The sequence below is a fragment of the Procambarus clarkii genome, chromosome 13, assembly GCF_040958095.1.
Source record: "Procambarus clarkii isolate CNS0578487 chromosome 13, FALCON_Pclarkii_2.0, whole genome shotgun sequence".
Taxonomy (NCBI): Eukaryota; Metazoa; Arthropoda; class Malacostraca; order Decapoda; family Cambaridae; genus Procambarus; species Procambarus clarkii.
This window is the reverse complement of record NC_091162.1, coordinates 14,486,128-14,499,153: the sequence shown is the minus strand read 5'-3', so window position 1 is coordinate 14,499,153 and position 13,026 is coordinate 14,486,128. Positions and strand designations below refer to the sequence as shown.

The 13,026-nt window shown below is 45.4% G+C and overlaps 1 protein-coding gene across 5 annotated transcripts in view; it reads right to left on the bottom strand.

The window, feature by feature from the left end:
• The window catches only part of LOC123757135 (mRNA decay activator protein ZFP36L1), an 82,853-nt gene that overhangs the window by 17,499 nt on the left and 52,328 nt on the right, over positions 1–13,026 (bottom strand). For 2 of the 5 annotated variants that reach the window (XR_011228364.1, XM_045740565.2), the window contains exon 1: positions 8,900–9,177. The exons of 2 other annotated variants lie outside the window; for them this stretch is intronic. Coding sequence is in view for 1 of the 3 variants with exons in the window: in XM_045740565.2 (XP_045596521.1) it covers positions 8,900–8,950 (51 nt within the window). In the remaining 2 variants the exon portion in view is untranslated. Of the gene's footprint in view, positions 1–8,899; positions 9,268–13,026 lie in introns of those variants that run through there. One more of the 5 variants, XR_006772726.2, reaches the window with a different exon arrangement.

Below are 13,026 nucleotides of genomic sequence, written 5' to 3'. Positions count from 1 at the left end.
TGACGTGGTACAAGAGTGGTACAAGAGTGGTACAAGACCTAATGCCAACAACCACAGCCTCTCCTCAACCAGTCAGCCTCGCAAGTAAACGCTTGCTTTAAAGTAAACTTATATTGGTGATAGGAACTCCCAGCGTCATCGTAGCCACCGAAGCCCTGCTACCACCACCTTGGCCACACCAGTCAGGAGAAGGTCCGTGCTCCTGCACCGGACAAGGATACTTAAAAGAGCTGACGCATTCACCCCATCACAGCCCCGCTCCTGTGCTAGATCCACTACGGGCTCACCATAGCCCGTGCTACTTGGAATGTTTTGTTCAGAGTAGCTGAATCTTAAAAACAATAATTACCTCATACCCCACCTACCTCTTTCTCTCTCACACATTACACAGCCCAGATTCTCCCAATGACGACTCGATCGACCCCCCCCCCTCAAATCCATAGATTTATCCACCGTGTGATGGATAAATGTAACGGTAGTGAAATTTTTGACGCGAGCCACAAAGTTCATTTTGATTAATCGCCATTGGGTCTGGTCATAACCTGGATGGGTGACAGACAACCTTAACCCTTGATGAAGGGCACCTCAAAATTGAAGCAGGTTCAATTCACCTGCTTCACCCTACCGTATCAACCTACCCTGACTTTGCGCCCTGGAGAGGTCACTCCAGACCGACAACCAGGGCGCCACTCCAGTCTCCCGAGACTGATGGATGCCTACTAGTAAGTAATTCATGTTATTTTGTTTTCTCTAAGGCTCACTGATATAATAATGCATTTCACTTTTTTTCCCAAGCTTAAGATCTTGATACATAATATAATGAACAGCACTTGCACCACTTTACCTGAAACTTGATATGCCAAGGTCCTCCGTGATATTTTGTACAGCCAGAACCATATTTATATATTATAATAAAGCACAAGGACAGACAGGTGGGGAGGAGGAGGTAGGGAAAAAGAGGGGGGTTAGGGAAGGGGGGGCAGAGAACGAGGGAGTGGGGACGGAGGGCAAAGACTAATGATAATGGGTACAGCAAACACGCCAGTAATGAAGAGGCTGGAAGCCGTGTTAAGAGGAGCTGGGTGAGGGGAGGTTCTCTCTGGTGGCGGTGTGCTGCTGTCAACACCAGTCACAAACTCATTTCAATCACCAGAAAATGGCTTGCAACACCCCCACGGTTTTGGACACACTAATCATTTTAACAGTTCAATAAGCTGAGAACAATGTGTACAGCACGACTGTCTGCTGTTCATTTAATCTAAACCGACGTTTGGCGAAAGGGAGAACCACTTTTATTTATTTTCTGAAGGATGTGTAGTATCTTGCAGAATATTGTGGTACCTAGTAGAATGGAGATTAGGTGTACCAGGAAGGAGGGGAGGAAATTATTAGGGGAGAGCGCCAAGCCATTACGACTATATAGCACTTGGGAGGGATCAGGCTAAGGATTTGGGATGGGACGAGGGGGGGGGGGGGATGGTGCCCAACCACTTGGACGGTCGGGGATTGAACGCCGACCTGCATGAAGCTAGACCATCCACCCCAAGTGGATGTACCAGGAGCTGGAGCTCAACCCCAAAGAATCAACAGCGCCCGCATGTTCAACTCTCACGAGAAAACAAAAATAAACACTGGCATTTATAACCACCTAACGGACCAATCCCCCCCCCCACCCACCCCTCCCCCACCAATTTAACTACGGATGACCTCCAAGACAAAACGTCCTTAACTGACCTTCCTGAAGTATCTAGGCAGTAGGGAAGAGTGGGCGAGGGGTGGAGTAGGGAGGGGGGGGGATTAAGGGCATGAGTGGTGGGGGAGCAATTACAATTACCTCACGAAGCTATAATTAAGAATTAACTGTCATTTTCTCACTCCCAATAGCGACCAAACTTTCTGTAGAGTACAAAGGAACAGAAGAATATGTCTTTAGGTCAATATTGAATGGAGGTTAGTCGCTAGACACGAAACCACTTTCCCTGGTACAGTAGGAAGACTATCTGGATAGATGAGGTCAGGATAGGAAAGCAGCTCTCTCCTTTTAATCAAACCCACCTTACCCGTGACTCCCGGCACGAATCAGGGTGATTAGGTCACACCACACTACACTGTGATGTGCCTGCCTTTGAGGTTGTGAACAAAAAACTACAACAAAAACCATTATTAAAATTTAGCACTCAGGAGACGAGGGGGAGGAAAGCGGTTGGAAGAGATGAGGGAGGGATTAGAGATAGGCAGAAGCGAGAGAGAGAATAGAGATGGGGAGAGGAGAGAGGGGAGAGGAGAGGGGAGAGGAGAGAGTGGAGGAGAGAGGGCGGGAGAGAAGAGAGAGCTAAGTGAACGCGAACATAGTGAGGCGAGCAGGCAAGAGACAGCGAGAGCGCTTTCTAACTGCCTACTCATGTTTTTGTCATGCCGTGCTGCTGATCACTGTACCAGCTTCGCACTGGTTGCTTCTCTCCCCCTCTCCCTGCCTCTCTCCTCCCCTCTCTCTTTCTTCCATTGCTTTCCTGTTCCCTCTATCCCTCCCCCTCCTACCCACAAACCCACGACACGACTCCCTCAACCCATGCTGAGGAAAGGGAGAGGAACCTAAGGAAGCAGTACGACTAATGATGTGAAGGACTGGGAAGGGTACCAATCACTTAACAAGAAATGGACACCTGCAGTTACCCTTCACTCAATGGTATGCCTAGAGTCGGCACCACCTTCACCGAGCTGTGCACTACAACCTAAACACGACTACAGTCGCCCACGATTGTGCATAACTGGAGGGGGGGGTCTCGGGAGTTATCACATTTCTACTGCCCGAACCCGGCCTGAGGCCAGGGAAGACAGGGGGGGGGGGAAGCGAGCGAGAGAGGTGGGAACAAGAAAGGGGGGAAGGGAGAGAGAACGGGGGAGCCAGAGAGAGAAGGGGGGGGGGAGCCAGAGAGAGAAGGGGGGGGGGAGCCAGAGAGAGAAGGGGGGGGGGAGCCAGAGAGAGAAGGGGGGGAGCCAGAGAGAGAAGGGGGGGGGGAGCCAGAGAGAGAAGGGGGGGGGGAGCCAGAGAGAGAAGGGGGGGAGCCAGAGAGAGAAGGGGGGGAGCCAGAGAGAGAAGGGGGGGGGGGGAGCGAGAGAGAAAAGGGGAGGGAGGGGGAGCGAGAGGGGGGGAGGGTTAACTCTTCCTCTCTTGCACGTAGTCAAAAGTACATTTTATTATGTAAAACGTAGTTTAACTGCTACGTTTTACATAGGCAAGGTATCACGTTAAAGGTGCCTGAAGGAGCCATTATTGCACTAGCCTATCAATAGCTACAAGGCTGACTTGGGTCCTCCAGCTTGACTGCAATCACATCTAGGCTAATACAGCACTGCATGTAGACTAGCCAACTAAGAACTTGGCGAGGAGAAGAACTCACAAAATCCTCTCCAGGTATGCTCTACAGCTATGCTTAATTAACAAGGCATTTGCTCTTCTTAGAGGTTGCCAAAATGTCCTAATTAATAAAGCAGGGGGGGGGGGATTTTTACCAGCCGAATTAGTCTACCATACCAATTAGCAGACTGGAAATTAGTTTAAATTCAACAGCAAAATATATTCATAATCATTCTGAAAAATGTAATAATTGCCGGAAACTGGTTTACCTTGTGGATTTATCACATTGTCAGGTTTATCTGACCTGGAAGATTAGTTTATCTTTGACACCAGAATGAGAAAATTGTAGTACAGCCAGCGACCCATATTCTTCCAAGTACCTACACCCAATTTACACAGAACAAGCAAATGAGATTTCAGGATGCCTAATATTCCTATTACCACTACTGTACTTTAGATAACAACCAAAATCCCTTCTGGCTTTACTTCGCATAGAAGTAGACCTAACTTTTGTTTGATAAAGTTTCCACAGTTGCATAAATATCTTCTTGGGCGAGGTGATATCACATTTCACTGCTATCCTACGCTTGTATCTGCCAGTTCTCACTCAACCCTCAATGAAGCCTATCAAGAGACTACATACTATTTCCTTTGGTTTCTTTTAAATTAGTTGTCAAGCTATTTTACTACTAATGTCGTATGCTAACTCGCTCATCAAGCTATGTGTAAATTAATAACAACGTTATGTAGAGTTACAGACAACCATGTGTACTCGGTGACAGTACATAAAGTACACACCTCGGTTTATACCTTAATTATTATTACTAAGACTAATTGTTTATAATTAGTAGGCTAATTGTGTCAAGATCAAAATACTGTATTCCATTATTAACGATAACCCCCCAAACTCTTACAAACAATTCTCATATACATGTATAAAATCCCACCAATCGTGCAATGTACATCACAAAACGGCAACAAAATCCAAAAAACAAATGCCTCAGGCATTTCAGGGTATCAGTTTTCACTCTGCACTGGCTAAAGTTAACACAAGTCAATGTGCTTCCAGTGACATCCTTTGTTCCTCTGCATGAGAAGTCTCTCAGAGCACAGGGTGTCCGTTTTCAACAGGGCAGTCTCTTCAGTTCTCAAAAGGATGAACCCAGCGGGTTTTCTTCCTATTGGGGATGTTGTACATGCTGCTATGGCCAATTAAATCTCTGCCCTTTGGAATGTCAGCACTAACCTATTTTAGGCGTAATAATCACAAACCTAATACTCATAACATTACAATTAAAATGCTTGTCTTCATTGAAATAACCTGCACAAGCCTAGCCAATAAGGTAGGTACAGCTACTGCTTATCAATGCCAGAACAATTTTAAAACCTTTTGTGCCTCACCTATACATTAATCACCATAAAATATAATGATAAATTGTTATTGTTACAAAAAAAACGAGCATTTATTGATGAAACTGTGTGAAATGCTTTTAACTATGTACCTACAAAGGGCGTATAAAGGTCACTTCGTACCGAAGACTAGCCTAACCGTATATACAGCACTAATGTACGGTTTTAACAATTAAATCTAATGTATTTTTGACAGGCCTTTGTACTATTTGATAGTACCCCAAAATGACTACCAAGATATAAATCAGGCCCATACAGATTGACAGGATGATCAACCCAACTAATTTTTCTTCAATATGGAGGCCTGTTCTCTCACAGAATGAGTGATGGTGGCTAATAAACTCTACACTTGGGGAAAATTTAAAAAAAAATTAAAGGCAAGCCCTCTTTTTAACCCAAATCTCTACGGGGTACTTTCCTGAATATATAACCTTATATATTTATATTATTCAATTACAAATGTAGCAGCCCCACAAACATTAAATTGCAATGCAAGTTGGCAGGTAGCCTGTGAAAGTGTCAATCAATTCGCACCAATTAGCACTCGTCTTTTAATCGCACATCTAAAATAGGGCAACTTGCATCAAAAGAAATCACTTGATAAAACAGGCCCCACCTGTGTAATAATACAGCAATTGACTCAACATTTACTAATTCTAAGAACACGCAATAATAAAAATATGCCTTACGTGAAAATACAATAACCTTGTTAATTAAGTTTACCTACTAGGCTTTTTTGTTAATGCAAGTAGGCACAGGAGATGATGAATGGCTATTTGTTGGTAGACCCAGAAGTCATAACCTTGCCCTAGTCGTTTTCCCAGGAACAGGGCCCGCTAATTGGTTTACAGCCGGGTCCCCAATTATTGCTGGGTTAAGCCGCAGTATAAATGAAAGCCAGTGGAAGAAAGCCGATGACGTCACAGTGACGTTATACTGCACACAGTATGAACACATACTATTTTAGTAGTTTGTGTGTGTCTAGCCAAGACCTAGAACGGTATATTTTTTTGTTTGTTTTAACCCATACGGTAAATAGAGGCACACAGTTACAGATTGGTGCCCAGATAAGCCTCCTTGCCAAAGTTACGAACCCATCCCAGGCATTGGCGAGCGTGGCACCACTGCCACAGGGATTATTAAGCTCAACACTCCTCCCATCATTCACGTACAGATGGAACGAACCAAGCAAAACTAATACAACCCATTAGGTGGCAATATCAAGAGCATCTCCCAGACTACAATTGGCAACTTAAAAATAATCTACACTAGTGCTGTTTCTGACGATTGGCCAGAAACCACCACACACTTTAACATCAACCCTCTTAAAGAACAGTTATTTCTCCTGGCTGCATTTGTTGACTCTTAATTAACGCCATTCAAGAACGTGAGTTACGAATCCTCGCTAAAAGCCACAAACTCCCCATAAGAGCAGTAGTGGAACGGTCGGGTCATGGAGTGATTCATGTTATCCAAGGACAGAGGGGTGTCGATTCCCAACTATGCACGCACTGGGTGTAGCATTTGGTTGCCAGATCAATATAATCCAAGAACATGGGTTTGAATGATTGTAGTCATTAAAGCTCCATCGGGTGCTGTTGGCGATGCATTGTTAAAGTCACAGCATAAGGAGGAATTGGAACCAACGTACAAATACATCCCTCCTTCTCCTGCAGGGAGTCGAGGAACATGTTAAACGATACGCAGCACTCATGTTCAAGGGTTGATATTCCCGCAGCCAGTGCCCAAGGAGTCTAAGTCTGGTGGAGCACTGATCCTGGGCTCTAAAAGCCATCACAATCCCACACTAAATACCCGTAGAAACAATCATCCTAAACTTCCATGCAAGGGATTTATGCATACAAGAATGTAAAATCTCATATATCAATAAGACAATATACAAAATTAAAAAAGGCACGTCCATAACATCACTGACGTAGCAAGAAGCTACATGATCTGGACCTGTGTGGGTTGTGTGCGTTGTTTAGTTTGAGTTTTGAGTGGGTTGCGTGCGGCGTGCATGTACGTATGTGGGTGATGTGTATACAAGTGAGGGGGAGAGGGCAAGGAGGTCGGACGCTTGCTGGTGGCGAGACGAAGTAAAAAAAAAAAAAATGGGAGGGTGAGGCAGCCTGGGTGCCCCACAACACCCACCAGCAAGCAGGCTCACTTCCTCCCCTAAGGGGCACTCATCCCTCCCCCCCCCCAACCACCACCATCACCACAACCACCAAGCACTTCATGTTGAGCACAATCACCCCAATAACAACCGAGGAAGCACACCCTCGTCATATGAGGCACTTCATGCCCGCTATCAATGAAGCATTCAAGCACTATCCAGGCAATAACTCAATACCAACCCGCTAGATAAAGCAATAACTCAATACCAACCCGCTAGATAAAGCAATAACTCAATACCAACCCGCTAGATAAAGCAATAACTCAATACCAACCCGCTAGATAAAGCAATAACTCAATACCAACCCGCTAGATAAAGCAATAACTCAATACCAACCCGCTAGATAAAGCAATAACTCAATACCAACCCGCTAGATAAAGCAATAACTCAATACCAACCCGCTAGATAAAGCAATAACTCAATACCAACCCGCTAGATAAAGCAATAACTCAATACCAACCCGCTAGATAAAGCATTAACTCAATACCAACCCGCTACATAAAGCAATAACTCAATACCAACCCGCTAGATAAAGCAATAACTCAATACCAACCCGCTAGATAAAGCATTAACTCAATACCAACCCGCTACATAAAGCAATAACTCAATACCAACCCGCTAGATAAAGCATTAACTCAATACCAACCCGCTAGATAAAGCATTAACTCAATACCAACCCGCTAGATAAAGCAATAACTCAATACCAACCCGCTAGATAAAGCATTAACTCAATACCAACCCGCTAGATAAAGCATTAACTCAATACCAACCCGCTAGATAAAGCATTAACTCAATACCAACCCGCTACATAAAGCAATAACTCAATACCAACCCGCTAGATAAAGCATTAACTCAATACCAACCCGCTAGATAAAGCATTAACTCAATACCAACCCGCTAGATAAAGCATTAACTCAATACCAACCCGCTAGATAAAGCAATAACTCAATACCAACCCGCTAGATAAAGCATTAACTCAATACCAACCCGCTAGATAAAGCATTAACTCAATACCAACCCGCTAGATAAAGCATTAACTCAATACCAACCCGCTACATAAAGCAATAACTCAATACCAACCCGCTACATAAAGCATTAACTCAATACCAACCCGCTAGATAAAGCATTAACTCAATACCAACCCGCTACATAAAGCAATAACTCAATACCAACCCGCTACATAAAGCAATAACTCAATACCAACCCGCTAGATAAAACTAAGGTAAATAGAAATTTTGTGCCTTTCAAAATACGACATTGTAGCCTACTTCCATATGCAACTCTAAACTTGGCAAGCTTTCATTTTGACCCAACAAAAATAATCTTAAAACAAAACAATTATCTAAGAACTATATTCATTGTATATTCATTATACACACCATACAAAGCAAATTTTAAAAAATGTGTCACATGACAAACAGTAAAAATAAGTCAAGCATTACAAATTTTAATCAAAGGAAAAAATGGTTTGAATCTAAATAAGTAGAAATGTGTTAATTATAATTAAGAGATACTACAAGCGTACGGGGCACACATCCAGACATCAAAGACAGTCGTCTGCTGGAGTCGTCACACCGGAAAACCTGCGGTCCCAAGACCCCTCCTTGAAGGAGCCAGCCTCCCACCTGACTCTTGTGATGTTCCAAGAGCATCACATGGAACCAGGTGAGGCAGGCGTGTGACACAGAGACTAGCGCACACCGGGTAAAAAGAATGTCAGTAAGTGTGGGGTCAAGGGTCGTTCTAAGTTTAAGATTTTAGTCGGGCGAGTTGCGACTGATTCATCGCGAAAGTGAAAATGAATAGGAGTAAACATTCTGCAGTTTGCTTTTCTGACAATACCTCACAAGCAGTAGTAGTATTATGACAGTTCCAAAAGCTGTAGTACAATGAGATCTTATTACAGAACAGAACAGAACAGTCTAAGAAACAGTCCAGGTATATGATCTTACGTCGGCGTGTAGTTCAAGTAGGCTGGCGTCTTGGGGTATGCCAGGGGACATCTTGTAGAAGTAAACCCGTAGTTTATTTTGAATCTTTACACTTTCACAGTATCACAAAAAACGTGCACGTTCGTATGTAACGCGTAATCCACAAATATATGGCGGCGTGATCACTGACGTACCTTGTACATGTCAGAATTTATCTTACACTGTACATGGAATTCTGACAACGACCGTGCTTTCGTGTGGACACCTTGGCGTCTGATGTTCGACTGAGTCTCTAAACTACAGCACAGAGATATAAAACACACCATCACTCCTGGAGCCCCGCCCCGACCTCTCCCATTGGCCCCATGGTTCATGACGTCACGCTCCAGGGCTACCAACCCCCACCCACGTGATCCTCGTCACCCAGCTCCTGAACAGTCCCTCGCAATGAGGAAATGTTTACCAAATCCTGCGTTTTGTACGGCTAGATCAGAATAACAATGCGTCTTAACTGTAAAGCCGTCATTTAGATTGGCGTTTCGTTATGACACATTCAAGAAATTCTTGCTGTTTTAAAATGTCTTGTAATGTCCCCGTGCCGCAGTGGTAAAGCACTCACCAGGCACTTCCCCAAGCTTTAGCCTGGGTTCGTATCCTGGCCGGGAGAGGGTTGACTAGGCACCAATCCTTAACTGTAGTCCGGAGAAAATTTTTGACTTATGGACCTGCCCGAAATGCTATGCGTGCTAGTGGCTTTACAAGAATGTAAGAAGTCTCATATATAAATAAATAAAAAATTAAAAGATGGGAAAACTTTCATTTACTCATTATCCGGAGGCTGTAGTCAGTATTACGTATTCCATGAACAACGCATCAAATACAAGCCTAAGACGACAACTCATTATCTCAACAGGTATCTCAAGCTATTCTATAATGTTACGAACCCAGAAAGTCATTTTTAGCTTACATACAAAACATCGTTACCCAAGAAACTCCCCTTCCGGAATCATCCCCGTACCCTCCCATCCCAGCGCCCTCCCACCGCCTCCCACCCAGAGCGACCGTCCCAGCAACAACCCCCGCCCCCCCCCCCCCCTACCCTTCCCTCCCTGGGATCCCCTTTCCTCATAAACCCCCTCTACCCTACCAAGCAGCCACCCCCTACCAACGGGACCCCTCCCCCCAGCAACCTCCCCCTGCTCTTACTTCCCTCTCTCAGTGGCCTCTGTCTGTGTCTGTGTGTGTGTGTGTGTGTGTATCTGTGTGTACTCACCTAGATGTGCTTGCGGGGGTTGAGCTCTGGCTCTTTGGTCCCGCCTCTCAACTGTCAATCAACTGCTGTACAGATTCCTGAGCCTACTGGGCTCTATCATATCTTCACTTGAAACTGTGTATGGAGTCAGCCTCCACCACATCACTGCTTAATGCATTACATCTGTTAGCTACTCTGACACTGAAAAAGTTCTTTCTAATGTCCCTGTGACTCATTTGGGTACTATGTTTCCACTTGTGTCCCCTTGTTCGTGTTCCACCCGTGTTAAATAGTTTGTCTTTGTCTACACTGCCAATTCCCTCGGAATTTTGTAGGTGGTTATCATGTCTCCCCTTACTCTTCTGTTTTCCAGGGATGTGAGGTTTAGCTCCCTTAGCCTTCCCTCGTAGCTCATACCTCTCAGTTCCGGGACTTGTGTGGTGGTATATCTCCGAATCTTCTCTAACTTTGTCTTGTGTTTAACTAGGTATGGATTCCAGGCTGGAGCTGCATATTCCAGGATTGGTCTGACATTAGTATACAAGGTCCTGAACGATTCCTTACACAAGTTTCTGAAGGCATTTCGTATGTTGGCCAATCTAGCATATGCCGCTGATATCCTTTTGATGTGGGTTTCTGGGGGACAAGCTCGGTGTGATATCAACCCCCAGATCTTTCTATTTGACTCTTGCAGGATTTCACCTCCCAGATGGTACCTCGTGTTCAGCCTTCTGCTCCCTTCGCCTAATTTCATTACTTTACTAAAGTTCAACTCAGGAACTTGTAGTCATTTTCTAGACCATTCCTCCAGTTTGTTCAGGTCGTCCTGTAGTCGCTGTCTATCTTCATTTGTCTTGATTCTTCTCAATTTGTGCATCATCAACAAACATTGAGAGGAATGAGTTTATACCCTCTAGAAGATCGTTTACATATATTAGAAACAGGATGGGTGCAAGTACTGAGCCCTGTGGGACTCCGCTGGTGACATCTCGTCACTCTGTTGTCTCCCCCCTCACCGTTACTCGCTGTTTCCTGTAGCTTAGATACAGTACTCCCTTATCCACTGTAGTACCTTTCCTTTTACTCCTGCCTGTTGTTCCGACTTTTTTAAGAGCTTTTTATGGGGGCACTGTGTCAAAGGCTTTCTGACAGTCCAAGAAAATGCAGTCGGCCCACCCTTCTCTTTCTTGCCTAATTTTTGTTGCCTGGTCATAGAATACTATTAAACTTGTGAGACACGATTTACCATCCCTGAACCCATGCTGGTGATGTGTTACAAAGCTATTTTCCTCCAGATGCTCAACGAGGCTTTTCCTGACAATCTTCTCCATCGCCTTGCATGGTATACAAGTTAGGGGAAACTGGCCTGTAGTGTTTTCTCAGCTAAAGTGCGCACGCAATTTTCAAGTGCCTGGTGCACTTAAGGTGCACAATAATACGAATAGCCTTAGTTCAGATTGGATTACCATGAAGTGGGGCATCTCTGGAGAGCTGTTCTCGTGTGGAGTCTTCATAGTGTATGATGCCCAGCGTACTATATCAGGTTATAATTTAATTTAATTTTGCCCCGAGGGGCGAGTTTATTGGGCAGCGCCACTCATCTTGTGAGTGGACACACCGCCATAGTGACAGTATTGGGCAGCGCCACTCATCTTGTGAGTGGACACACCGCCATAGCAGCATGTACAACACTCCCCAATAGGAAGAAAACCCGCTGGGTTGTTCATCCTGTCATATCGGGTTATGCCACAAGGTCAGGGGAAACCCTACTGAGCTTGCACATACCCAAGCTTGAGTATGAGCTTGAGTACGGAGTATACGTAAGCTTGAGCTAGCGACCGGCTAGGGGAGCCGGTCGGCCGAGCGGACAGCACGCTGTACTTGTGATCCTGTGGTCCCGGGTTCGATCCCGGGCGCCGGCGAGAAACAATGGGCAGTTTCTTTCACCCTATGCCCCTGTTACCTAGCAGTAAAATAGGTACCTGGGTGTTAGTCAGCTGTCACGGGCTGCTTCCTGGGGGTGGAGGCCTGGTCGAGGACCGGGCCGCGGGGACACTAAAGCCCCGAAATCATCTCAAGATAACCTCAAGAAGATAGCATATCGCAAGGGGCCTGAGAGCCGAGTGGACAGCGCTCGGATTCGTAGTCCTGAGGCTCCGGGTTCGATCCCAGGTGGAGGCGGAAACAAATGGACACAAGTTTCTTTCACCCTGATGCACCTGTTACCTAGTAGTAAATAGGTACCTGGGAGATTGACAGCTGCTACGGCTGCTTCCTGGGGGAGGGGGGTAACAAAAAGGAGGCCTGATCGAAGACCGGGCCACAGAGACGCTAAGCCCCGAAATCATCTAAAGATAACCTCTCAAGATAACCCTGTAGGTGGAGCTGTCATCTTGGACGGAGGGAAGTGGTACAAAGTGAGGTGACTAGTAGGAAGGTGAACTGACCTGACCTCAGCACCAAGGCTTGGCCTAAATGCCCGGATCTCCTCACACCAATGACGTCATGCTCGGAAGGAACTAATCAGGAGATTCGCAAGTGTACCTGCTGCTCTTTCATTGGTGGATTCATATTGAGGTTCATTAAGGATAGCAAGCAGCCAGCTTCAGCTGTGAGAGGCAAGGTTCATCATTAGAGCGACAGCTACGACAGATGTGTGTGTTCTATCCCGTGCATCAAGTAACTCCGTCTGAATTATCGTTACTATATTCTCGCAAGCCAGGGATCATTTGTGGGTTACTGCGACACGAGGGCGTTACTGGTAACAATTACGAGAGTAACCGTGGTTATTCACTAACACCTGACCCTCAGTTGTGACCGCCGTTCACTTACGACCATCCGACAGCAGATTGAAGTTACATCCTCCTCCTCCTCCTCTTCGTTAATTTCCTCCAAC